The sequence below is a fragment of the Ciona robusta genome, unplaced genomic scaffold (genome assembly GCF_009617815.1).
Source record: "Ciona robusta unplaced genomic scaffold, ASM961781v2 AP042741.1".
Lineage (NCBI taxonomy): Eukaryota > Metazoa > Chordata > Ascidiacea > Phlebobranchia > Cionidae > Ciona > Ciona robusta.
This window is the reverse complement of record NW_028323120.1, coordinates 185,773-213,102: the sequence shown is the minus strand read 5'-3', so window position 1 is coordinate 213,102 and position 27,330 is coordinate 185,773. Positions and strand designations below refer to the sequence as shown.

At 39.9% G+C, this 27,330-nt stretch overlaps 4 protein-coding genes, 3 long non-coding RNA genes and 1 pseudogene across 7 annotated transcripts; 4 read left to right on the top strand and 4 right to left on the bottom strand.

Moving 5' to 3' along the window:
• Positions 1 to 848: 848 nt before the first annotated feature.
• LOC149724110 (uncharacterized) lies at positions 849 to 4,462 on the bottom strand. The gene is made up of 3 exons (XR_016386772.1): positions 4,256 to 4,462; positions 1,210 to 1,601; positions 849 to 974 (listed from the first exon to the last, which is right to left on the bottom strand). It is a non-coding gene; the product is annotated as an uncharacterized LOC149724110 (long non-coding RNA).
• On the top strand, positions 1,941 to 3,077 carry LOC149724112 (uncharacterized). The gene is made up of 2 exons (XR_016386774.1): positions 1,941 to 2,540; positions 2,806 to 3,077. It is a non-coding gene; the product is annotated as an uncharacterized LOC149724112 (long non-coding RNA).
• On the bottom strand, positions 2,776 to 3,366 carry LOC149724111 (uncharacterized). The gene is made up of 3 exons (XR_016386771.1): positions 3,226 to 3,366; positions 3,076 to 3,153; positions 2,776 to 2,857 (listed from the first exon to the last, which is right to left on the bottom strand). It is a non-coding gene; the product is annotated as an uncharacterized LOC149724111 (long non-coding RNA).
• Positions 4,463 to 9,336: 4,874 nt separating the features above from the next.
• Positions 9,337 to 9,744, bottom strand: LOC149724109 (uncharacterized). The gene has a single exon (XM_089893343.1). It carries the CDS (start codon positions 9,742 to 9,744, stop codon positions 9,337 to 9,339), a length of 408 nt encoding a protein of 135 aa, XP_089749469.1.
• Positions 9,745 to 9,841: 97 nt separating this feature from the next.
• Positions 9,842 to 10,603, bottom strand: LOC149724108 (uncharacterized). Its single transcript, XM_089893342.1, has 2 exons — positions 10,549 to 10,603; positions 9,842 to 10,368 (listed from the first exon to the last, which is right to left on the bottom strand). Exons 1-2 carry the CDS (start codon positions 10,601 to 10,603, stop codon positions 9,842 to 9,844), a joined length of 582 nt encoding a protein of 193 aa, XP_089749468.1.
• Positions 10,604 to 12,988: 2,385 nt separating this feature from the next.
• On the top strand, positions 12,989 to 14,150 carry LOC149724107 (uncharacterized). Its single transcript, XM_089893329.1, has one exon. The coding sequence runs from the start codon at positions 13,155 to 13,157 to the stop codon at positions 13,812 to 13,814; it is 660 nt and encodes a 219-aa protein (XP_089749455.1). The 5' UTR covers positions 12,989 to 13,154; the 3' UTR covers positions 13,815 to 14,150.
• A 2,221-nt stretch (positions 14,151 to 16,371) lies between these two features.
• LOC149724106 (uncharacterized) lies at positions 16,372 to 16,821 on the top strand. The gene has a single exon (XM_089893341.1). The coding sequence runs from the start codon at positions 16,372 to 16,374 to the stop codon at positions 16,819 to 16,821; it is 450 nt and encodes a 149-aa protein (XP_089749467.1).
• Positions 16,822 to 21,030: 4,209 nt separating this feature from the next.
• Positions 21,031 to 23,543, top strand: LOC149724105 (E3 SUMO-protein ligase KIAA1586-like; annotated as a pseudogene).
• The last annotated feature ends 3,787 nt before the right edge of the window (positions 23,544 to 27,330 follow it).

Genomic DNA, 27,330 nt, shown 5'->3' with positions numbered 1-27,330 from the left:
CATTTCAACTTTTTGCTTCATAGAACGGTAAAAATAAACATCAAAAGGAATGACTTTAACTAACATATCTTTAAATGTGTAAACCACAAAGTAACATTTTTGTTTTTTCGTTATGCCAAGTTGAGCTTGAATTTGTGCAAAATATTTATGGTTTTTCTTCAATACAACACTGCCATTTTGATTTTCTAAAAATGAAAAGTTACTTCCTGGCACAATTGTCTGCTCTTTTCCACTAAAGGGACACTTTACTTCAAGAATGGAATCTTTTCCAATCAACCCATCTGGAGAAGCTCCAAAGTAAGGCTGATCAATATCGATGAACAATCCACATCTCTGCACTTGGATGTTAAATTTCTTTTCGAAGTCAGTTATAGCCACGGCTTCATACATTTTACCATGTAGCACAGGAGGCACAGTCAACGGCTTTGCATCCCACATCGACTCGCACAGTTTTACTATATTCCTTCTTTCAGTGATAGCAGCAATCTCTCCAAATCGTGAAGCAGTGAGGCGAAACCTACGGTGTTAATGCCATTCTTTACTTTCATGTTGCAGTCGAGTAATTTGCTCAATTTCTTTTGCTTGACTTTCACGGACCTAAAATAAAACTTAAATTATACATCACTATCTTTAAACAAATATATCAAACTTATACCTTCACTGCTCTATCCACAGAGTATTGTAGAAATGGTTTTTCCAAGTGTAATCATGATCTTTTTGAGCAGAGATTAGATCAGCTCCTCCAAACAAATAACGAAGAGTAATATTTGCTCCCGTTGAACCACAATAAGCAATAACTTCTTTGCGAACATGATTCTGATAAATTTCTGGTACATTTCGATATTTTTCTTCTTTGCGAACATGATTCTGATAAATTTCTGGTACATTTCGATATTTTTCTGGTCTTGGATCTTCAAACATATACCCAGTGGTTCTTGCTAGCTTGGTGGTTTCCTCGATGGTCAATGGAGGCCCTGAAGATAACTTTTTCTTAAAAGACCTAACATAAAACTGTTTATAAATACAGTACAGATTTAAATTTACAATCCAATTTCGTCCACGATTATAAATCGTGACATGAGAAATAATACTGTATGGTTTTTAAACGATAGCTTACTTGTATATTTATTTACTTCGGGTATACATACTGAAACCATTTACTTTTCATTTAGAAACTGTAGTAAATAGTCATATTTTAAACACACAAACCTTGATGTTTTCGTTTGGGATGATGAAAACGTTGCAGTTGACTGGTACAGCTGTCTTCGATTAACAGTTCCCCCTTTTCTTTGGCAACAACTAAAAAGTAACACACAGCTGCAATGTGCTTACAGGTAGCATGTGGACCTTGGCCTGCTGGGCATTCACATGCACTGTTTAGCAATTCCCCCTTGGAATTTGCTTTTAATTTATTTACAGCAGTAGGTCACTTTCTTCTTCATTGAAGCCGAAACCATACCAGAAAAATAATATTGTCCATCTTTTATATATTTGCTACAAGCAATGATGCGACGACCTTCCAGCAATAGTTGACCTTTTTGAAGAGCTTTAATGTCATTGTTCAGTAAATGATCAATAGCACCTCGGTACACAAAGTACGCCTAAAGAACAAACACACATTACCTTTTAAATTTAATGAAATAAATATGCTTAACACATTAGTCAAAAAAATACTCAGTATATATTTTATTAATTGCAACCAATGCTTAGCTGTCCCTTTTCTTATAGCACTTTCCTGCTCATTTTAGTGGTCCTAGAGAATTTTTCAAACTTTGCCTCAACTGACTATGTATGTACTAATTGCAGTTTGTCTTAAATGCCAAACAAAAGGTTTGGATTTATAGCTACCACCAGTATAAGCTACAATTAAGCTAAAATTGTGACAAGTATAACCCTGTACTACATATACTATATCACAGAATTCTGAACCCTAATAAAATTATTTGTTAAAGAGTCTGGACCACGCTTATACAAGTTGGTTTTAATTGAAAATTTACACTTAATAAATACTATCTGTGGTATTTTTTTGTGAAAAAAATATTTAGTTTGGCCAAAAAAACGTTTTAAAAAGTGCCAAAAAATTCGCCTATTGTTGCGTCACTCGCGGGCACTATGACGTAAATTACGTCACGATCTTTTCTAATCGATCAGCTGATTTAGGCTTTGCTGTTTGCAGCAAAACAGAGTGTACCGTCGACATAGCATTTTCTGTTACTTTTAAATTAAGAAATATGCGTAGGTAATGCCGTGGCCTGATTTTAGTTTAAAATTAATATTTTTTAAAATTGTTTGTAAGTGTATTACAGTGTTACGCTATTTAAATTTGTCAGTTAACAATAATGCAAAAGTGTCAGTGTGTGATGTATAGTCAGATAGAAGTATTTCATCTGATGAAGTGACATAAGCGAAGATCCTAGTCCACTAGCAATAGGTATTGAGCCTTTCCAGTTTGAACCTGTACTTCCCGCAAGTGTTGGGGAAGTAGACAGGCCAAGACCATGGAAAATAAGTGATGCTGAGCAAATCAACAACACAATTTGGTGGGTTGACCAAGAATAGCATTTATTAAAAAAATGTGACATTTAATAAGTCTGTTGGTTATAGTGTTGCACTGTCTTTTTTCCTGAATTTGTTGAAATTTGTGTAAACAGATATGTGTTGGACATATGATATTCTTGACTGAGACCGGAGCATGGAATACAAATTTAGTGAAATCAATTTACTCTAGTCTAGTATTTAGGCTATTGTTGGCCTTCATACCAAAAAGTTGGTCAATCACATGTTTATGGCATTTATTTTGTTTAGATAGTATCGCCACACAGCTGATCAGAACTTTGTTCGGTAGGTACGGAAATGACTGGAAAAGGAAAACAGAAAGGTTCAACATTATAGTGACAGTTCAACATTATAGTGACAAAGAATTTTTCATCATTCAGTTTTGAATGGTCTTGTTTCATACAAAATGTGATTCATGCAAGAGTTATGTTGTTTTAAATTAAGTACATTCAACATTACAAGAAATACATATTTACGTATTGGATTATTTTCATTGTTTTGAATAAAGAATACTTGTACCAGTTCTTGTGGATCTGTTCTTCTGCGCTCTCCAAATACATGCTGCTTACTTGATCCGAACAAGTTTCCTTGCATATCCTAATTAGAACATATCATAGTAAAGCGATCTGAAGTAAAATGTGCACTACAAATATGAGATGACCAGCATACCAATGTAATGTTGCTTGCTTTTTTCTAAGCCCCACTCTTCCTTTTGAAAATGAAAACACACACATATCTATATTATATACACTTATCGCTTTACAGTCATTCTTGTCTTGCTATTTTAAACACAGCACCTATCAGGCATGATTACTCGGCTTATGGTAAACTCCTACATGGTAAACTCCTATATGGTAACTTTAAATACAGATATAAATAAAGTCTATGCCATATAGGGAAGAAACAAAAAGAATTTAAAATCTGAACCCTAGAAAGTCACGAAAACTAATTCTCCACTAAGCTTGGTAGGCTATTTTGTTTGGTTATACACTGATCCCTAGGAAATAGCTTCCAATAAGTTGCTGAAGCCATAGGTATTGTTAATACCTTAAAAAACGTTTTGATTTGCTTATCTATCAAAATTGCACCAATAAACGATAAACCGCTGATAGGCCGGGTTTTCCCCATAAACGAAATATTGCATTGTGACGTCACAGTGCCCGCGAGTGACGTTTTTTACAACTTTGAAATTTGATTTTTTAAACGTTCATAACTTTTAAATTAAAGCGAATTTTCACAAACTGGCTGTGAATTTAGCATCAGTAGACATAAAACTTTATTCTTATGCAAAAAACTGCGCAACCATGAGAACCGTGGGCCGGACTCTTTAAAGGCATAAGCCTGCTGCAACAATCAACAGTAACCGTCGCAAATATTTCCTTTGCTGGCCAATCTGGTATATCACCATCCTCTTCTGCCGCTGATATTCTTACACTACTCTGGCTGAAGTTGTTGTTTCTGTCATAATCGACAAGTCTAGAAAATATTACTACTTTTTCTGACATGTCCAACAGAAGCTAATAAAGACAGTAGGATACGTATCATATATATCTGTTTTCACAGAGGGTATGTTTTCCTTAGCGTTTTTCTCTATTGATCAAAGTGCAAATTTCTAATTTGACATATTAAGAACTAGTTAGTAATGAATATATTCCATTTGCATGTTTTGGTAACTATTTCATTTAAATATTTCGTATACCTTTGAATTAAATCTTTTTTTCGTCCAGTAGTTCTAGCTCTCCGTTTACTAAGTTCCTCCTTTAACTTGATAACTGTCCATAACTGATATTTATCCATCGTATATGTAAAACAGCGCATGTAGTTCAAACAAACTCGTAGAAATTAGACTGATCTGCTACGCACCTAGCGGCGAAATAATTATAAATTTCTATGGGAGAGTTACCCCATTGCATTTTAGTGTTGTTCATCACCAGCTGTGAAGAGATAACAGAAGTACGGATTTTGAATCAATTGCACATTCATATTTTTGCTATATTTCAGCGAACAATGAATGATGTTCGAGGTTAATAATCATCATCCATTTACGGATACGCATACTGGAGATATTGGTTCACAAACATCCCTGTTACGGAGAAGCTGACAGGGTCCCTGTTACGGATACGCAGACAGGTTATGCCGAAACGAAACATGTGTATTTCATTTCGTTGGGTTGAGCTGCGAAGAAGAAATGTGCAATGCGCGCTTTTGTTTTGCTGCATGCAACCACGATTCTCTCGTCATGGACGACGATTTCTGGCAGTACCAACTCCCAAAGTATTGTGTGTGACTGTCTTTATCTCGAACTTCTGTACACTGACCGCAGATGGTTGGCATCGTTCGAGGTTTATTTCTGCGGACTGGTCGGGGCCTATGGTCTGCACTAGGGTACTACGAGGGGTCGGTGGCATCTAGATGAAGGAGCTTGCACCTCTTCTTCCACGACTGTTGGCCGTGCCTGAGATGGATTCCGGCAATACTAAAGGCATGGGAAGCAGCATTTCTGTTCGGAACACCTGGCTGGTTAACCTCGCCACCGGGAGCTGCTACAGTTGGCGCGAAGAGTCGAACGCCTTGCACGACAGTTGCCACCTCCTGCTCTTTTTCTATGCGGTTCCACTATGCTTCACTGTAGTCTGGTTGACAGAAACCAATTGCATTTTAGTGTTGTTCATCACCAGCTGTGAAGAGATAACAGAAGTACGGATTTTGAATCAAGCATCCGTTCTGTCTTCGAGCTGGGATAACGTTCACAAAGCCGTCGCATGATGCAATCAGAGTAGCAGGATACAATCGGGTCACTGAGCCGGTTTCCTAACGCTAAAAAATATACCCTGCGCAGGCTGTCGAGTCCTGCGATGCCCCGGACGTTGTGCTGGGGTTACCTTTCTGAGTCGTGAAAATTACCTGACTCAGCTTGGTTCGATGTCGCCGCGCAAACTGAGTGGGATCCTGTCGTAATCGGACAGGTTATTTCACAAACGAACAATTGCTTCGGATTGCTCAGCGCACAGCTCCACCAGGTAGTCGGCAAGTCGCTCGACCTTTTCCACCAGGCCTTGTCGCGTGTCGTTTACCTCCAAATTGATTGATAAATTTAATCAGAAAGAAACCCCTGTCTTGCCCCACCCTACTAACTTATTATTCAGCCGACAGAGCCTCCATTGGCAGTACTGCCAAGGGCAAGAGGCCTCATCCACGACCACCTCAACTTCTTTTAAACTGTTCTGTCGAATCTTTCTTCTGTTATTTTTATTGGATCCGTGAACTCTTTGCATATTACGCCAAATGGATACCCCTTTTCTCCGAGAAGATACGCCCTTTATTGACTTGCAATGAATTTCCTATGCGAGGTGAAACGCTCGAAGCATTTCAAATTCTGAAGAAAAACCTCTGGTTAAGGCAAGTCTATGTGCTATTCGCCATGACGTCCCATTTAAAGTAGAAACGGACGCTTCGGAATACTCGATAGCAGCTATTTTATCGTAAGGAGGACGTCCAGTAGCTTATTTCTCTCGCACGCTGAACCGGTGCGAACATAATTATACTGCCGTGGAGAAAGAAGCACTCGCTATCATTGAAGCAATTCGGAAGTGGTCGCAATTTTTAAAAGGGAGGTTCTTCACCTTAATTACTGATCAACGCTCAGTGTGCTATATGTTCGACCAAAAGAATCGAGGAAAGATTAAGAACATTAAAATTCCAGCATGGCGTCTTGAATTAGCTCAAATGATTTACTCTATTATTCATCGACCAGGTAGAAATCATGTGGCACCCGACGCAATGTCAAGAATATGTTCATCGGTTGCTTCTCCAATAAACTTACACACTCTCCACGTCCAGCTTGGCCATCCAGGTATATCACGACTTAACCATTTTATTCGAAATCACAACCTGCCCTTCACTACGGAGGAAGTTAAATGTATTGTGCAGCGTTGTCGCACGTGTGCGGAGGTGAAGCCGAGATTCTACCATCCAACACCTCAATCATTGGTTAAAGCTACAAGCCCATGGGAGCGATTGTCCATGGATTTTAAAGGACCGGTTCGGGGTCGTAACCCCTATCTCTTAGTAATCATAGATGAGTATAGTAGATACCCGTTTGTTTTTCCATGTTCCTCTATGGCAACCAATATTGTTAAAGAATGCCTTGGTAAACTATTTTGTATTTTTGGTGTTATCCTTCTATTTACATAGTGATCGAGGATCGTCATTCATGAGCAGCGACCTGAAACAATTCCTCATAGAGCGTGGCATCGTATCAAGCCACTCTACCCCATATCATCCGCAAGGTAACAGCCAGTGTGAAAGAGCGAACCAGACAATCTGGAGGACCGTGAAGCTTCTTCTACACAGTCAATGTTGGCCTGAAGAGAGATGGGAGACTGTATTAGACAACGCGCTCCATGCAATCCGTGCACTGCTACGAACAAAACGCCCCACGAGCGTATGTTCAAACACGCACGCAAATCGATGTCCGGAACTACGGTCCCTTCTTGGCTACTATCGAAAAGTACAAGTACTTAGGCGACATGTACGAAACAAAGGAGATCCCGGTTCTACTACTTGATGTGAATCCTACATATGCTCGCGTACAACATCCAAATGGGAGAGAAGACACTGTTTCTGATTTGGCACCTCTCCCAGGCAGAAGAAGTTGCTGTTGTAGATCCTCTGGATATTCCCGTAGTAGATCCTCCTAATTCTACAGAAGAAATTCCACCAACAGAGACTTTGCCAATTCGCGACACCAGTCCAAACACAGACGAGAGACAATCTGAACCATCGTCGAGTTCGCCCAGTATCTCTCGTTCCCCTATTTTACGCCGTTCCACTCGAATTAAAATGCCTCCCTCTGTTATTATATTATTTCTATATCGCTGCGCCTTCTTCCTACGTCATCCGTCTGACCTTTCATTCTAAGCAGCGCATGGTCGGAGTATGTTGTGTTTTGTATATCGAGAACTATGTTGCATTAACTGTGAACTATGTTATATTAACTATTACTTAAATGTGTTACAGCTTACCTAAGTTAATTGGAATAAAACCAGAGACCTACTTTGAATAGTCTCCTAAATGGTTTACGACAGTATTATTTTGAATTTCAGACAGCGAGAAACTCTTTATTTCAATCAAGGCCATCTGGTACGAAGTATATGAATATGAATGGACATGATATATTATGGAATCATATTTTACAACTGTATGAAACTGAAAAAGGGTCACCACAGGGTTGTCTGAAGCTCACGTCAAACTTAATCCATTTTCTAAAGTATGTACTTCAGAATTGTTATCACATGTTAAGTGGGCAACCTTTAATGTTTGATTTCTTATAGATGAAAGTTGGATTGGCAAAAGGCACATTAAGTTGGAAAGTTGGACAATGTCTAAAATTAATGCCAAATGCTGAAGGTACAGCAAACTATGTGTTAATGTTTAACAGGTATGTTGCTAGTATTTCATTCTTGTGTGCTACATAAGCACCGATATTATTGATATTACACCACTAAATGAACCACATATGTCCCTACATTTCAATTAAAATTTCTACTTGTTGCAACTTACAGTATTAGTGTGTTGTTGTGAATGCTTGATATTCCTTAACTCTTTGTACGACAGGTGGTTTGATATAATTAACTGTGTAGCCGACACGCTACACCGGAAAAATTAACTAAAAAATAAATTAACAAGAGGCTTCCATCGGAACAACTTTAATCCCCCCAACCAACGATATTAACAACCACGCTACACCGGAAAAATTAACTAAAAAATAAATTAACAAGAGGCTTCCATCGGAACAACTTTAATCCCCAACCAACGACATTAACAACAATGACAGCACGCGACCGAGAACTAAGTAGTAAAAACAAATCAACCTTCGGGTATAAGGGAGGGAAATCAAGGGGTATTTCAAACGGTCGTTGACGCAGAGTGTAGGGGTAGGTGGGTATATACGTTTTCCAATTGTGAGGCCTTTCAAATAACAATTTCTATTCCTAGCCTCTTATTCAAATAGAAAATAAAGAATGGTTAAAAATAGGAACTGAACTTAAAACAGCATGAACGTGTACCTCTTAAAATAACATAAAGCGTGGACGGAGACGGCATGAACGTGTACCTCTTAAAATAACATAAAGCGTGGACGGAGACGTGCACTGTGCAGCCGTCGTTAAATAGAACTGAGGACGAACAAAGTCAAATACACACGAGACGAAAATCAACCATGCATACGAAACAAAAGAGAAAATAATCGCGCTCGCATAGGAAAACAATGGGGAGTAAATAAACGACAATTTAGGGCGACACTGTACATTACACACCGGCCCCAAAAGATATCTGCCACAGAATCATTTTCAATTCAATAATGTACAGTGGAGTCCACTTTCGTCCATATCAATAATGGGTCTTTACCCGTAGCAATAACCGATCAATGGGCCATTTCCCCATAGCAAGCGCTCGTGCATCACGCAGCGCGTTCAATTTAGTCGGTTTGTTCGACTCTTCTGCCCAAGGCAGGTATATGCACGTGTATTCGTGACATTCTCACGCACGTCAACTTTGCAAGTCTTCTGCTTGCCATTACAATAGGGTACCGGGTGTATGCATGTGCGAAACCAATTAATTTTAACCTCCAGGGCTTAAACGAAGCCCGCGAGAAACAGCGGTAGTACCTCAAAAATAAACTTTATCAAAAGGACGGGCGCGCAGCAAAAATAACATTGACAAAAGTATTACAACACAAGCACAAACGCGATCCAAACGACCGAGGACGAATCTGGCTGACTATGCAGCAGCCTCCAACAAACACAGTTTTCGCACATCGCGAATTAAATAAGTTCCAGTTCCCGTTCGTATCTTCGTCCGTCGCACTATTCCTTCTTGGTCAGGGAAGACTTCAATAACGATCGCCTTCAACCACTGCCCACGTTTAACATGTTCATCGACAACAAGTACGACGTCGAAAACGGAAAAATACTGCTTCGTCCACTGTCTCCTAAATCGATCAGCCAAATGTTGAACAGCTCTCCACGACTTGCGGTACCCGTCAGCCGCAATAAATTGACCGGGACTGTAGGACTCAGCGATACAACCGGTGAGCAAACTCATGGGTGTAAGAACACGCAAGTCAAATGGGGATTGCGCCAAAGCGGTAAGCGGTCTTCGATTCAAAATACCTTCCACCTCTACCATAAATGTGAGAATTGATTCATCATCGAGTGGTCGTTCGTGCGTCAACTGTCGTAAGATCTTTCGGACCAGAACGTATCATTCTCTCTCACACTCCACCTTAGTGGCTTGCGGCGGGTGGGTTGAACTCCCAATCAATGCCTCGTTGGAGCATACATTCGTGTATCTGCGCCTGATTCCATTTTGATACGGAATCTTTTGATTCCTTGTTGGCACCTACGAAATTCAAACCATTGTCACTGAACAACTTCTTTGTTGAACCCTCACGACGACAGAGGAATCGACGCGAAGCCTGTATGAACGAGCTTGTGTCCAGAGAATGAGCAACTTCAATGTGGATGGCACGTGAAGCCATGCACGTAAACACGCAACCATATCGTTTCAGGGTATTTCTGCCGGATTTTAGAGGGAAAGGACCCATGTAGTCAACTCCAGTGTTGGTGAATGGAGGATTGCCAGGTGTAATACGGGTGTGTTTACCGACTTTCGCTTTCCACAGCCGACATGCCCTACAACTAGCAATGTAATGGCGAACGCTCGACAAACCATGTACAACCCAAAACTTCTCACGGACAGCGGATAACACATGCTGTGCACCCGAATGTCCCTCTCTCTTATGGTAGAAATCTACCACAACACCGGGGAAGGATTATCGGAAATTTACAATCATACGGTGGTAACAAAGAACAAGACAATCGCCCACCAACACGCAAAACACCATTCACTAAAATCGGGCGCAAACGAAACATCGATATGTATGTAATATCGTTACTTGCCTAAATCAAAAAAAAACGTAAGTTTCGTTACATTTCTGCACTACTGTAGTGGGTGCGGTAATGGTGGGTTTTACGGTCGCTCCCATCTCAACGCATCGTGGCGGGAGGTGCTGTAGATCCGTTCACGCTAGCACCCATCGCAACTTAACGACCCCATAACGCTAGTTCGACAACTCATTTTATTTGCGGACAAACGAGCGGCATCAGGCTAGGGCAAACGTGAGGACCGCAAGAGAGCAGCTCCTACTGCCGTCGCAACACATAAAATAGGGATTTTATAGCACGAAACACATGTGCGAAGGCAGTAGCAGGTAACAACGTTTTACACTGAAAAGTGGTGTCTGTTCGGTGAACGGGCGGACGCAGATAGTTTCCTCCCTGCTTTGTTGGAAAAACGCAAGATGTGTCGCTCAATTATAAACACAGTTACGCTAGATGAAATAGTTACGCAGCACGACTGTTTAATATACGGTCTTGATGCATCAAGTTAATTTGGAAAACTATATAGATCATTTTCTACACTACCTACCACCCCCTGGTACCTCGAGTAAATCATTACAATTCTAGCTACCCTTCTCCGGTACCGAAGTAAAATCATTACATATCTACACACTACCTACCCCCTGGTACCGAGTAAAAACATACATTTGTACACTACCTACCCCTTTCCGGTACCGAGTAAATCATTACATTTCTACACTACTACCCCCTGGTACTGAGTAAAAACATTACATTTCTATACACTACCTACCTCCCTCCGGTACCGAGTAAAAACATTACTTTCACACTCACCCACCCCCCTAGTACCGAGTAAAATCATTGCATTTCTACTCTACCTACCACCCTGGTACCGAGTAAAATCATAACATTTTACACTACCTACCTACACCAGCAAATTTAGAGAATTAATATGAAATTGTTACTTGATTGTCCATATGTATTGCAGCACACTATCCTGTACAAAGAAGCAAAGCCGAAAGAAATACCGGAGCAAATGTAGGTCAATCTTCCTACATAAAATCCCTGAAATGCATTGAGGTTACTACTCATCGCCGAAGTAAAATCAATGCTAATGTCACTATATCAGAAAAAGAGTTACTTCAAAGCAGAATTGGTCAATTGCTATGGGTTAGTACACACACTAGACCTGACATATCATTCGATGTTTGTGTTTTAGCAACGAATTTAACAAGGCTTCCGTTAAAGACATCTTACATTGCAATAAGATTATTCGCAAGTTAGGTAATGAAGAAATGAAGATTAAGTTCGCACCTTTGGGTGATCCTTGTAAACTGAAGCTGGTGGTTATTCAGATGCAGCATTTGGAAATTTACGTGATGGAGGTAGCCAAGGAGCATATCTGATATTTCTCGTTGGTCCAAACAACAAATGCAATATTTTAGCCTGGCAATCCAAGAGGATTATGAATGAATGAATGAAATTTATTTCGTCTCTTCGGTCACGATAGCGAAGAACAAGAGAGTTGACAAAAGCGAAAAGACAGGTAGTAACGGTAAAACAACAGTTGTTAAAACACGCTTATTGATAAAAAAAGAAAGAAATATTGTTTTGGATAAAAGGCGTGACCGTTACACCCTGCAGACGATACAATGTGAAAATTAAATAAATAACATTTAATTAAACATATTAAAGTTCTAATTTGAAGAAAAGTGTGCGTAAGGACACAACCCGTACCATGGGGGTTGCCTTAAAGAAGATTGATCCAAAGATTGGAGCATGATGAAAAACAAAACCCCCAAAAAGAAATTCCACCAAAGTTTACAACAGATAATTAGCATGCCTGCCTCTCACTGTGCTGTTCCAAAATGTGCCTGGTCTGCTAGAAAAGCAGCGAAAGGCGAAAAACGTGGGCTGTTTACCGTGTATAGGGTTGAAACCGCCAAAACCGAACAGGAAAAGGAACACAGGAAGCAACTCCGAGCATTTTTACTTTCTGTCCGCGACGAATCGCAAGGCGATAATATTGCAAATATGTTACACAGAGAAATGTAAAAGTATCAGTTTTATCTATAGAATATTAGTCTTTAATATATCTGTTCCGTATTGTAGACCTTTAGGCAGGTGTGTCAGTAACCAAAAATGAGTGTGGTACTGGTAACCATCATAGAATGATTTCCTGCAGTGCAAGAATTAAACCAAGCGTTTAAAGATATAATATGAATTAAAATGTATGACCGTAGTTAGGAAAGACCAGAGCCAGGCTCTGGGAAAGACTGAAAAGACTGAGCTTCCAGGTAATATAATATGTTTTTATTCAAAGGGCAGCAATATGCGAGGCTCATTTTGATGAAAGTGACATAGACAGATCCAAGAAAGTTACAAAATTAAGAGTTGGAGCTTTACCTTTGTTATAACTTACCTAAGGAAAGCTCATATTATAAGCCACCCAGAAAATTGCCAGCAAAAAGAGTATTTCTTGAAAAGATGCCACCATACCCCAGTGTAGTGACTCCCCGAATGGTTGGAGTTACAGTACTGGGGATTCCCAGACATCCGGGTTTTCTTCCCTCGTTGTTGTCTCCGCAGACATTCTATTAAACTGACTTATGAAGCGCACGTTGCGCCACTTCATTGGTGACCCCGAAGAATATTTGTAGATCAAATATTGCTTTTAGCATGGAGAATCAAGATTCCAACTTAGCAGCAGTCTCTCTAAAGCTTCCAACATTCTGGAAATTAAATGCAGCCGCTTGGTTCCACACTGTAGAGGCCCAAATGCATGTCCGTAACATAACAGCCGACAACACTAAATATTATTACGTTGTCTCGGCCCTTGACAGCGAATCGGCGACAGCGGTTAGTACTGTTCTTGACCAACCACCAAACCAGAACAAATTTGAAACTATTAAGAGGGAACTGTTGGCAGTTTACGAGTTAACGGAGAAACAGAAGAAGCGCCTACTTCTTGAATTAAACGGCCTTGGTGACCGAACCCCAGTTCAGCTTTATCGGTATATGCGAACGCTACATTCGGCACCCAAGGACGATGTCCTGTTCATGGCATTCTTTCTTCGCCAACTTCCAGTGAACGTCCAAGCTATCCTGGCTGCCCGTGATTTTACAGATGTCGAGAAGATGGCCCTTGCAGCCGAGGAAGTTATGGCTACCTCCTCACACCCAATCACCGCCTTAAACCCGCGGACACGACCACTACCACAGCCTACCACTCAAGCCGGTACCGAACACTTCTGCTATTACCATCGTCGATGGGGAAAACAGGCAAAACAATGCAGACAACCGTGCAGCTGGGCGGGAAACGCCCCGACCAGCCACTAACAGCGGCGAGTGTCACTGGTCAAACTAGCCGCCTTTTGTACGTATGGGACAAAACCTCCGCACGTCGGTTCCTTGTTGATACAGGAGCCGCAGTAAGCGTTTCTCCAGCCTCACGACATCACCGTCAACGTTATCGAGGAGTGGACGCGCTGCACCTTGCTGCGGCCAACGGATCGACTATCAAAACGTACGGCACCCAGGACCTCGTGCTGGACCTGGGTTTTAGAACCTTTAAATGGACATTTATCCTTGCGGATGTTTCGCAACCACTACTCGGCGCTGATTTCTTGTCGAGCAACAACCTGGCTATTGATCTCCGCGGACGACGACTTCTTGATCTCGACTCCAGCCGTCAAGTGCGACTCCGCTCTTCTACCAGCAAACCGCTGGGCCTACACGCAGCACTTCAACCAGAACCTGCAGGTATTCTGGTACGTGAATTTAACGATTTGTTGTCTCCAACATTTAACACTAACACCAGTATGCATGGTATCTGCCATCACATCGCGACAACAGGTCCACCGACATTTGCAAAAGCACGTCGGCTATTCCCTGACAAACTCGCGATGGCCAAAAAGGAATTCCGCTTTTTAGAAACACAAGGTATAATTCGACGCTCGAAGAGTCCTTACGCCAGCCCATTACACATGGTTCCAAAAGATGACGGTACCTTCCGCCCGTGTGGTGACTACAGAGCTCTAAATGCTATGACTACACCAGATAGATATCCGATTCCACACGTGCAAGATTTTTCAGCAAATTTGCGAGGTATGAAAGTATTTTCTAAAATCGACCTTATTAAAGGCTTCTATAACATTCCCGTTGCACCCGCGGATATCCCGAAGACGGCCGTCATAACCCCATTTGGACTTTTTGAATTCGTCCGTTTGCCCTTCGGGTTATGCAACGCTGCACAGACATTTCAACGTCTGATGGATATCGTTCTACGCGACATCGAGGGTGTTTTTGTTTACCTCGACGATATACTGTTGGCCTCACCTGACGAGGCATCGCACAGGCGTTTACTTCGACAAGTTTTTCAGCGTCTGCGCCAGAATGGCCTCGCCGTACAAAAAACAAAGTGTGTATTCGGAGTATCCCAATTAACTTTTCTTGGTCATACAGTAAATGCAGAAGGAATTAGCCCCCTGGCCGATAAGGTGGGAGCAATCAGAAACTTTCCTCCACCAAAAGACAAAAAATCACTGCAAGAATTCTTGGGTTTAATCAATTATTATCACAGGTTTGTTCCTCACGCTGCTCATCACCTATATCCGCTACATCAGGCGCTGCGCAAGTCTGCTGGGCAATTTCATTGGTCCCAAGAGATGGATAAAGCCTTCCGTACATCAAAGAACATCTTGGCTTCAGCCTCCATGCTCGTTCACCCGGATATGCAAGCTGAACTCTGCATCACAGTCGATGCTTCCGATCGCGCTGTTGGTGGTTCGCTGGAGCAGTTGATCAATGGAACGTGGCAACCAATCGCTTTTTTCTCCAATACACTAAAACCAGCTGAGACCAGATACAGTACCTTCGACCGCGAGCTTCTTGGTGCATACCTGGCCGTAAAGCGGTTCCAACATTTCGTCGAAGGAAGAGCCTTCACGCTCTATACAGATCACAAGCCCCTTACCACTGCTTTACGTTCGCAGACAAACTATACTCCCAGACAGTCCAGGCACCTAGGTCTTATAAGCGAATTCACAACGGACATACGACATTTGCCGGGGAAAGACAACCGTGCGGCAGACGCTCTGTCCAGAAACCCCTATATTAATGCTGTCCAGCAACTACCGCACATTAGCTATGACGACCTTGCTACCGCCCAGGGCGTCGATCCCCAAATACCTGCTTACCGAACTGCCATCACAGGTCTAACGCTACAGCAACATACTCTCCCGAGTGGTTCATCCCTGCTCTGTGACACTTCGACAGGTCGGTTGCGACCCCTCGTCCCATCGAGTTGGCGTCGAAAGGTTTTTGACGCTTTCCATGGCTTAGCACACCAAGGCAAACGAGCGACCCATCGACTAATCTCCGAGAGATTTACGTGGCACCGCATGGGATCCGACATCGCGTCGTGGGTTCGAACCTGTCTTCCCTGTCAGACGTCTAAAATACACAGACACACAACGGCTCCGAAGCGCCTATTCGAACCACCAGGACGTCGTTTTGAGCATGTACATGTGGACATTGTTGGTCCTTTACCGGTGTCATCCGGCTTCCGTTACTTATTTACTATGATGGATCGTTTTACACGATGGTCAGAAGCAGTCCCTATGACTGACGCCACTGCAGCCACCTGTGCCCAAGCATTCGTAAATGTCTGGGTTGCTCGATTTGGTATTCCTCTACAATCACCTCCGATAGAGGCAGGCAGTTTATATCCAGCCTTTGGAATGCCCTATCAAAGTTGCTCGGCTGTCGCCTGTCTCACACAACATCGTATCACCCACAAAGCAACGGTATGGTGGAACGCCTTCACCGGCAACTCAAAGCTGCTATCAGAGCACGACTTACAACGCCCACTTGGTCGGATGAGCTGCCAATCATAATGTTGGCCATCAGAACTACAGTGAAGCAAGACCTTCAGTGCTCACCGGCTGAGTTGGTCTATGGCATGACCCTCCGGTTGCCGGGCGAGTTTTTCGAACCACCGACAGACATAAACTCAGACGACCAGCAATCTTTCCTGCCGCATCTCCGGTCGAAGATGAAGGAGCTAAGAGCACCGCCTCCGCTGTGGCATGGTAACTCGAGAACTTTTACCCACCCAGCTCTTGCAAACGCCTCATTTGTCTTTGTAAGACATGACGCTCGGCGTACACCATTTCAACGACCATACGATGGGCCGTTCAAAGTCGTGAGTCGACACCAAAAATACTTCGTGGTTGATCTAGGGCATCGTCGCGACTCGATTTCAATCGACCGACTAAAGCCCGCGTACGTCGACCCGGCACCTGACACGACTCCGATGCCGTCTTTCGGCGACCACAAGACATGACGCTCGGCGTACACCATTTCAACGACCATACGATGGGCCGTTCAAAGTCGTGAGTCGACACCAAAAATACTTCGTGGTTGATCTAGGGCATCGTCGCGACTCGATTTCAATCGACCGACTAAAGCCCGCGTACGTCGACCCGGCACCTGACACGACTCCGATGCCGTCTTTCGGCGACCACAACTACGCTTTGTCTTAGTCAATGCTCGACGTATTGTGTTGTTGTACTCGTGTGTCTTCTTTAATATTTTGAGTTGGTCTATGGCATGACCCTCCGGTTGCCGGGCGAGTTTTTCGAACCACCGACAGACATAAACTCAGACGACCAGCAATCTTTCCTACCGCATCTCCGGTCGAAGATGAAGGAGCTAAGAGCACCGCCTCCGCTGTGGCATGGTAACTCGAGAACTTTTACCCACCCAGCTCTTGCAAACGCCTCATTTGTCTTTGTAAGACATGACGCTCGGCGTACACCATTTCAACGACCATACGATGGGCCGTTCAAAGTCGTGAGTCGACACCAAAAATACTTCGTGGTTGATCTAGGGCATCGTCGCGACTCGATTTCAATCGACCGACTAAAGCCCGCGTACGTCGACCCGGCACCTGACACGACTCCGATGCCGTCTTTCGGCGACCACAACTACGCTTTGTCTTAGTCAATGCTCGACGTATTGTGTTGTTGTACTCGTGTGTCTTCTTTAATATTTTTTTTAACCATGTCTGCCATCGGGGGGGCCTATTGTAGTGACTCCCCGAATGGTTGGAGTTACAGTACTGGGGATTCCCAGACATCCGGGTTTTCTTCCCTCGTTGTTGTCTCCGCAGACATTCTATTAAACTGACTTATGAAGCGCACGTTGCGCCACTTCACCAGCCTTAAAGATTTGGAAACGTCAGCCAAAAAATTGTCTGATGTAATGAATGGTTAGTTGTTAATGCTCCTCTGTGGCAAAAAATAATAAAAAATAAAGTAATTTATACCACAATCATTTAATATTATATCTGAACATTGGCTACCACTATAAACTTTGTTTTGTGTTTCAGAGTGATATTCTCCTGTTCAACCAAAGTTGAAGTTTGCTGTGTAAATATTTATGGGTGGCCAGTAGATGTTGCCAAATTACAACTTGATGTAACATCACAGACCTTGTTTAACCTTTTATGTATGTTTTTTTTTAAATATTTAACACAGGATGTTACAACAAACATGACTATGTCAATTGCTTTTATGTTTTAGGTTATATAGAGAGCCTCCATCTCTATACATTGGATTACATGACACACAAATACCAGAATGTGCAACCAACAACCATCCAGTTCTATTTTGGAAAAATGGCCATGTCATAGAGAATTACACGACCCGCTCACTTAATTGTGCAATATGTGAGTAAGAAAAGCACAAAAACATCTTTATCATATCATGTATATATTGTGTGTTTTAACAGTTTGTGATGATATTGGTTTTACCACCTGCAGTGAATGCACTAATAAATCTTCAGCACCAACCGCGACCGCATGCCCAGGAACTAGTACACAAGATACAAATGTATTTCAAATCAATGAGGTACCATTCTTGAATATACAACAAATATCTGAACAAAAAACGTTCTTTTTATATTTTTGAACACTTATGAAGTCTTTATAATTAAAGCCCATTCAACAGACTGCATTAGTTCGTGAAACCCAACCAGATAGGACTGACAGTACAGTTCCAGAAGAAGTTGATCTACCCACCTTGCCCATTCAACAGACTGCATTAGTTCGTGAAACCCAACCAGATAGGACTGACAGTACAGTTCCAGAACAAGTTGATCTACCCACCTTTTAAGGTAATGCCAAAATTACACATCGAACATGTAGGAATGATATTACTGTACATATTAAAATCCTTCTACCATATTACTTTAATCTGTCATATTTAGACAATTTTCGCAACAAATAAAAATGATCTTAATGAGTGGCAAAGACTGTTTTTAGATCAGCAAAGAACAAATGCAGCAGTTACACCAACAGGCCATCGGTAAGTTTTATATATTATGCAATGTGATACTATTTTGCAACAGGCCAACAACTATATATCATTTTGTTAAATAGTTTTCACCCTGACTTGGTACGTTGGGCTATTGAGCTATTTACAAAATCTCCGGTACGTTGGGCTATTGAGCTATTTACAAAATCTCCAGCTGCATATCTACAATTACAGAGAAGCGGAGTTTTATTATTACCTTCACGCGGTACGATTTCAGCTTACAGGTACATGGATCTATTTATACTGTTGGTATTATCTACTATGGTCATGATACTTAAACTTAGATGTACATTTAAAGTGTAATAATCTACACCAACAGGCCATCGGTAAGTTTTATATATTATGCAATGTGATACTATTTTGCAACAGGCCAACAACTATATATCATTTTGTTAAATAGTTTTCACCCTGACTTGGTACGTTGGGCTATTGAGCTATTTACAAAATCTCCGGTACGTTGGGCTATTGAGCTATTTACAAAATCTCCGGTACGTTGGGCTATTGAGCTATTTACAAAATCTCCAGCTGCATATCTACAATTACAGAGAAGCGGAGTTTTATTATTACCTTCACGCGGTACGATTTCAGCTTACAGGTACATGGATCTATTTATACTGTTGGTATTATCTACTATGGTCATGATACTTAAACTTAGATGTACATTTAAAGTGTAATAATCTACATGACTAGTAAACTAGCATATGTTAAGGAATATTATATCACCATCACCTGGGTTGAACAAGAAAGCTCTTGAAGAAATGGATAGGGTAATGAAGCAAACTTCGCACCTTGCAGCATATATCACTATGGATGAGATGAAAGTAAATGTACTTTTTAACAACCGGGTTATGTTATTCACAGTCAAAGAAAATTTAGCCATTCGTAATGGGAAGCTTGTTGGTTTTATTGACTATGGGGATCAGCTGGTAAGTAGTGCATCAACTCTAGCAAGTCATATTTTAGGTATGTGTAGCAACTAAATTTCATGCTTTTAAATCTCATTGTTCATTTTAATCCTGTTATTTATTTTATGTTTTTTAGTATTCTACTTTCGTTCAGCCAAAAGTGAAATTTCCATACCCTCTAGCAAGATATCCAACCAAGTCAGCAGAAGCTCATGTGCTTACAGTTATGTTCTGGAATTTACTATGAGAATGCGAGTCCAGAATTGTGCAGATTCATGCTGTGGTCTGTGATGGTCATCCATCAAATAGGAAGTTTTATAAACTAATATGCTCTTCACCATTCAACATTAATGAGCCGTATTTAGCAAATAATCTATATGATGCAAAAAAACAATACTGTTATGCTCTGATCCTTCTCATTTACCAAAGGTAAGTTTAAGTAACAAAAAAACTGATAAGTATGCATATAACTGTAAGGTTTTTGTATGACAGACTGCTCGTAACTCTTTGTACTCTTCCAAACTTGGTGGTAGCAAGTACATGAACAAAAATGGAAAAGATATTCTATGGACACATATACAGCAACTGTACAAACAGGATACTGCATCCATGTTGTTAAAACGATGCCGTGTGCCCACATGGAACTGAACTCTTACACAAAGGTAAAACTTTTGGTCTATACTTTTATATGTGTTATCTTATATTCTTATGATTGCTTATTTGACAGATGAAAGTCAGTTTGGCAAGAGAAGTATTAAGCTGGAATGTAGGACAATGTTTGAAATCTTTTTATCATGCTGATGGAACTGCTGAGTTTGTATTGTTATTTGCAAGGTGGCTGACAGTGTGAAACATTTAATCAAAAAAATCTCTTACAATTTCTGCATCTTAAACAGGTGGTTTGAAATAATGAATTGTGGGCATCACAATGTTATTACATCAACAAGTGATTCACGGCTAACTTGGTTGGAAGCAGTGTTCCCTCTAAGCTGCGCAATTGCGCGGCTGCGCAGTGCTGAACCTTTGCCGCGTAGTTAATTATGTCTCGCGTACACTGGTTATTTCGTGGATATTGAATTTTATATTTTGACATTGCTGAGTCGGTAAAATACAGTTTGGTACTAGAACTAGATGATATTGTGTTTCTAGTCCCCGTTCATGTCTATTTATTTCGTCCATTGTCACGCGACCGTCCATGCGTGGCAGACTATGGAACCGGGCGATTGTTACGTCACTCAGCTGCCTCATGTCTCCATTTCGTTGTGTGTATATGTATTCGTTCTGTTCACCTATTTTGTTTATGTTTATCTTTAATTGTTTACGCTTTTAAGACTCAGTAAACAATCGTTAGCGGTTAATTCGAAATAGGGTTTCCTTATCGTCTAGACCCTGATTGCGCAATGAGAAAAGCGGAGAAAAGAAAATGCTGCGTAGAAAAGAGAAGGGGCAAGGAGTAGACAGTAGACCCGAGAAGCAGCCACGATAATAAAGAAACAAAGATGAGGGAGTTTGGTGTGTGATTAATGCTGCTCGCTTAAATTCGCGCATTTTATTGTTTTGCTGTGGGGAAACTTTACCAGTTGGTAGTGAACTTAGACGAGAGTTGTGCTAGGTAAACAAACCGTAGTAAGTTTGCATTATAGCAAAGATAGTCTGTATATAGTTATTTTGGTAATATAGTAAAAAATTATTCTTTATTGTCAATAAAATGAGAATATAATGTGTTTAATGTTTGTGCAGACAAAATATTAATTTATAAGGCAAAAATGTCCCGAAAAACTAAACGAGCTGCAGAAACTGAGAGTAATCCTCCCAATAAAAAGAGTTGCCAGGCATTTAAACCAGAATGGCTTCAAGCATCTGTAGAAATTGAAAAAGGAAAGGGTACAGTTCATGTAAAACTTGTGGAAATATTTGAATATAAGAAGCTGGGAGGTCTGAAATGTAAAATTTGTGCTGAGGCAAAAATTATTGGTGAATTTTCAAAAGGAAAAACCTGGATAGATTGGAAGCTGGATTATTTAAAAAGACATGTTTGTAGTAAATTACATAAACAGGCAACAAGTATTTTTCAAACCAGAAAAGCATGTCAATCTTCAGGCAATGTTTGCCAGCTGCTTTTGGAAAGTGCTGCTGATAAGGAGGAGAGGCAGAATATCAAAGAAAAACTGATTTCAAAACCAGATGAAGTTAAGATTTTAATAGACAATGTATTACATGCTGTTAACGTGAACACTTCCATGAATGTCGTACAGAAAATTAATGATCACATGGCAAAGTATGTTAATAAAACATAAATGCAGTTGTACAATCGGAAATACTGACAGAAATAAGGGAATCAAAGTACCACACCCTGGTAGTAGATGAAAGCACTGATATATCAGTAAGCAAAATGTTGATTTTATATTTTGAATACAGAAAAACAACATCTGATGTTCATCAAACCATGTTTGGTGGTATTCTAAACTTAGTTTCATGTACTGCCTGTGCAATTGTGACTGCAATAAAAGAATTTTATTCCTTCCACAAGCTAGACTTAATGAGAATGGTGATGTTTTCTTCAGATGGAGCTTCAGTTATGTTAGGAAGATGTAATGGTGTTGCAGCGCAATTAAAACAGATTATTCCTCATCTAACTGAACAACACTGTGTTGCACACAGAGAAGATTTAGGGATAGGTGACGCTTGGAAAAGAGTTCCTGTTGTCAAAGAAATTGAAACATTACTACGTACAGTTTACACAGTATTTTGCCGGTCCTCCACAAAAAAGCACAATTTCGAGAAATGGCCAATGTGACAGCATAAAGCTGTTTCATTTAAACCTCTGAATGAAGTAAGGTGGCTTTCAAGATATTTTGCTGTCAAAGCCTTAATGCAGAATTATGAGGCACTTATATTTTACTTTGAAAATAAAGTTTCTGAGAATAATGATCCTATTTCAAAGTACTGCTTAAAAAGGCTAACAGACAAGACAAACAGGGTAAATGTGGCTGTTCTTCATGATGTGTTATATGACTTATCAGAGTTAACCAAAAGTTTTCAAAAAACAACTTTAACTACCCTCGAAGCTGTGGATTTAGCCAAAGCAAAAATAGAAAAACTGAAAAACCAGTACTTAGGTGAAGAAATATATTGGGGCAGAAAGGTTCAGGATTTGATTTCAGAACTGCTTGGAAAGGATGAAAAGTTTAACAGCCAGTCAATTATTCAATTCATTACACTGTTGTGTGAGCACATGTGCAAAAGATTTCCAAAACAAGGAAATAAAGAGTGGGCAGTTTTTGATTTTAATACAGTCACGTCAAAAAATACACAGTTTAGCTTTGGCAGAGATCCGCTTAATAAATTAATTGAGAGATATGGAAATGCCATCAGTTGCAGCAGCTTGATCAAAAGTCCAAATTTAATGGAAGATATGGATAGGTCTAGTATCTTGGAACAGTTTCAGAATTTTAAGTGCATAATTATGGAAAAGAAGGACTCAAAAGTAATAAATTGCTTTCAGGACATGGTTTCTTTCGGTTTGCAAAGTAGTGATAAATTTGGTACAATATCTAACTTACTTGATATTTGCGGGACATTTCAGGCATCAAGTGCTGACTGTTAAAAGGGGTTTAGTCTTATGAACAGTATCAAAATAAAATCAAGGAACAGATTGCAAGAAACTCATTTAGATTTGCTGATGCGAATAAAATTTTTCCTATTGGATGGAAGAAGTGTGGATTTAAATGCTGTTCACAAAGAGTGGAAAAATTTCAAAGACAGAAGGGAGAAAGTTGTTTAATTGCGAAATGTTTTTTTTTACCTTTTTGTAAATAATTGTTCGATTTTGCAAAGTTGGCGATAATAAACTATTAAAGCTTCCTTTCCTATAATTGTTTTGTTTTCTTACCAAACAATGCTAGCTGGTTGCAATAGGTTAATCCAATGTGTCGATTAAAAAGTCGATAGCGATAGCCGACAAACGACAACCCCACATAATATATGGATATTTCATCCACTAGTTTTTAGTTGACCATTTTTGATTCTGCCCAGAAAAAATATAAGTTGCACATAAGTGAAAATAATTAGAGGGAACATTGGTTGGAAGATGTTTTTCTTGTTTACCTGATTCAATGAAAGGTTCGTAAATAGAACTTAACATTGTTAAGTTAACAACCTTTTAACTTACTGCAACTGTACTTTTTTTTAAGATTGAGGTTGAAACACACTACAAACAAGAGCCTAAACGGATCATGGCACAAACCACTTTAGAAGGCCTTATCTTTTCCACACGGAACTATGTTGCTTTGGCAAAACGGTTTTTGCTGTCTGGATGCCCAGAAGTTCGTTTGAATGTCTTTAGTCAAGATGTCCTGTGAAGGCATTCTTTGGTAATCTGGTATGTTTTTTTCTTTCACGTGTTTCACTTCGTAATGCATTGATAAGGATAATGGTGTCCAAATTGTTGTTCACATAGATATCTGCATTTCTACCTGTGTATATTACTAAAAGAACTCAATGTAATATATATGTAGCTGATTGCATTAATATTTTAGCGATGTGAAGGACGCCGCCGCCAAAATCCAGATATTTGTCAGTCAGCATATGGGATACAACACGTTACCACCAAAAAAATAATAAAGAAAATTAAAGGCGGCATCACCACACATGGAAAGAAAAATGCTTGGGGGGACTGTGTGTAAAGAGCCTATCCTCAAAAAATCAAAACCTATGTGATGCTATTGTTGTGGTGCTTCAACAACGCATTAAACGTACATGCATAGCCCGTTACTAAATCAACTTGAACCACTGTATAACAGCCGCCACTAAACTATTGGTCAAGCTGAATGCAGTGGGGCACACATTTATATAGCTCTTATTCAAGAGCTGTATTGTTCTTTTTTCATGCGACTTCTGAACACCTACGACCCCGGGGATGTGTTATAGCATTCAGAAACCTCATCACATGGCCACTGACTCAATTTACGGACAGGGACATATGCACTGTTTCCACTAATATTTTGTTTTCTCCTTAGTTTACGTTCCAGATGACGATGGAAATGCTCCTTATCCACAGCTGGTGCAACACCTGATCACCCACTGAACAACATCATTGTCAATATTGACAAGGATACGTACTCTCATCAAACTTTCTGGGGAAGTATGAGATCCTGACAGTGCGTAACACTGGCAACACCCTGTGTGTAAGGATAATGAGCAAAATCCCTTACACATATAGAATGCTTGTTTTTGATTAATTATTTTTTATGTTTCATTTTTTATATTGACGTGCCACTGCCATGCATCTTTTATTAAAAATCTGTCACTTTTCAGCAACTGCTGTTTCAATGGTGTTGTAATATGAATTCCTTTTACAATATATGTACCTAAAATTACAGCCAAGCAACATCAGTACATGAATGACTCTGAGAAGTTTTCAAAATTTCTTTTTTAATTCACCACGTAAACCTTTACATCGTTTGTTTGACTGGAAAAAAAGCTTTTGAAATAAACGCTGAGCAAATGTATACGATAAAACTCTCACAAACAAATCAATTATATAAACTAAAACAGAATGAACTTCTTCATTGTGTTGCTCCTGTAACCGTGCACACAGTGTAGACATAAAAATTTTAAAAAATTAATGATTATACACTGTACAAGTTACTAAATTAAAATATATAGTTCTAGGATTCTTAAAACTCTCCTTACTGCAACTTAAGTAGGCAATTTGTAAAAGACTTAAAAAACCAGTACTTGGGTAATTAAGTGCTCTAGAGAACTTTTCCATTATTACAATAAATTCACCACTTGGTCGATCCTGGGTAAATAAACTAGTTACATATGGATAATTAAACTTTTTTGCTGCCTTTTTTATTAAATACCCTCCTAAATACTCAATAGTATCATTTTCTATGCTGTTCAACCCGGCAGTTTCTTCAGCTGTTAAAGGGGTTTATAATATTTTTGTTAAAACATCAAGTAAAAGTTTGGGAGATTTAAAGACGGGGTTAATAAAAAAAGAGCCTGCATCATCCACTTGGGCATACTGTTTAACTAAATTATTTTTACTTTTGGTTATAACAAAATTTTTTCTATCCACTTGTTCACTTCAGTTTTGCCCTTTTCAGTAAATTTGAATATCTCTAAACTCTTCCATATAGCCTGTTCCTGACTTGATTTAAATGATTCCTGTGAAACTGCTTCTGCTTCATCTAAACGGTCCGCGCTTAGCTCTTGTAATAAACCTGTAAACTCCATTACCAAGAAAAGGCAATCTCCGTACGATTCGAGACAGAAGGCAGTGTAGATAAGTTGTCATGCGTGACGAGTGAGAGATAAAAGGGAGTTGAACTATCATGTTAGTGTACTATGGTCACCCATTCAAGTACTAACTGAACCCGGGATTGCTTGACTTCCGAGATCGGGTACTTTCAATCTGGTATGGAGATAGGCAGAATAATGTTTTGAATCTTGATTAATATATTGTTAACGTAATTTAAAAATTCATTTTATGCCAAAAGCGTATTTTTGAAAATTTTGTTTTATAATCATTGCCTAACTCAGTTTAAACATTATTCTTGTTAACGTAATTTAAAAATTCATTTTATACCAAAAACGTATTTTTGAAAATTTTGTTTTATAATCATTGCCTAACTCAGTTTAAATATTATTCTGCTTCTCTCCATACCAGATTGAAAGTACCCGATCTCGGAAATCAAGCAATCACGGGTTCAGTTAGTACTTGAATGTGTGACCGTCTGGGTGTCCTCCGGTGACATCAACAAACTTAAACCGAATCATTCGATTTTCTTCAGCAGAAAAAGAGTCGTTGAAATACTCCAGGAAGTTAAGAGTCACTTGTCATTCTTTTATTCCCAATGGAAAAAATGTTTATTTTGTCGTAGCCAAAAGTGATAACGTTGGCAGAAAAAACAGGGACGAGTACCGGCGATGGGTGACTGTGGGCATGGAAGACTCCAAAACCATTCGAGGTATCGGACCAAAAGTTGGTTTATTAACTTCGTATGGTCATTTGACATCTGATGGACGTCGCCGCGTGAAGTTTCCGGTCGAAATTATTGAAATATTCGCAACCGCGTAATGGTTATTTATAACTCTAAAACCATTCAAGGTATCGAACCAAAGGTTGGTTTGTTAACTCTTTAACTGCCCATGGCGAATAGAGTCGCTTTGGACCACACTTAAACGGCGATTCTGCGGTCATTTCTCCATTATCAATCCCAAATTTGGTCTCATTGGAAAGAAACAATTTTCTTTGTTTTTGTATATTAAAAATCATACCCTTGTACTTAAAAAATCTTGAGTAATAACCGGTTAAACTTTTTTTGTGTTTATTTGCCCCCGGTCACCATAATTAGTCAAAAACACATACTATGTTCAAAAAAATCGTGGGGAAGTTCGCTGTAGCGATTTTCTTTGTTTCCCAGCTTGTTTCGAGTTTATTTGAAGTTGTTTTTACAGTTATAAGTCACGAAAAAGTTATACGAATATGTCTCGAAAAAATTATACGATTGATGAAGCAAGTAAACATTTAAAAGCAGGCTATGATTCAACAAGTAGTGCTGG

What these genes read in the sequence shown, in the direction of transcription:
- LOC149724109 (XM_089893343.1), bottom strand. Translation starts at nt 9,744, where the DNA reads ATGGTAGAGGTGGAAGGTATTTTGAATCGAAGACCGCTTACCGCTTTG.
- LOC149724108 (XM_089893342.1), bottom strand. Translation starts at nt 10,603, where the DNA reads ATGGGAGCGACCGTAAAACCCACCATTACCGCACCCACTACAGTAGTG. An exon ending in CACTACAGTAGTGCAGAAAT is followed by an intron (nt 10,369 to 10,548) that starts GTAACGAAACTT and finishes GTGTTGTGGTAG; the next exon opens with ATTTCTACCATAAGAGAGAG.
- LOC149724107 (XM_089893329.1), top strand. Translation starts at nt 13,155, where the DNA reads ATGGAGAATCAAGATTCCAACTTAGCAGCAGTCTCTCTAAAGCTTCCA.
- LOC149724106 (XM_089893341.1), top strand. Translation starts at nt 16,372, where the DNA reads ATGTTGGCCATCAGAACTACAGTGAAGCAAGACCTTCAGTGCTCACCG.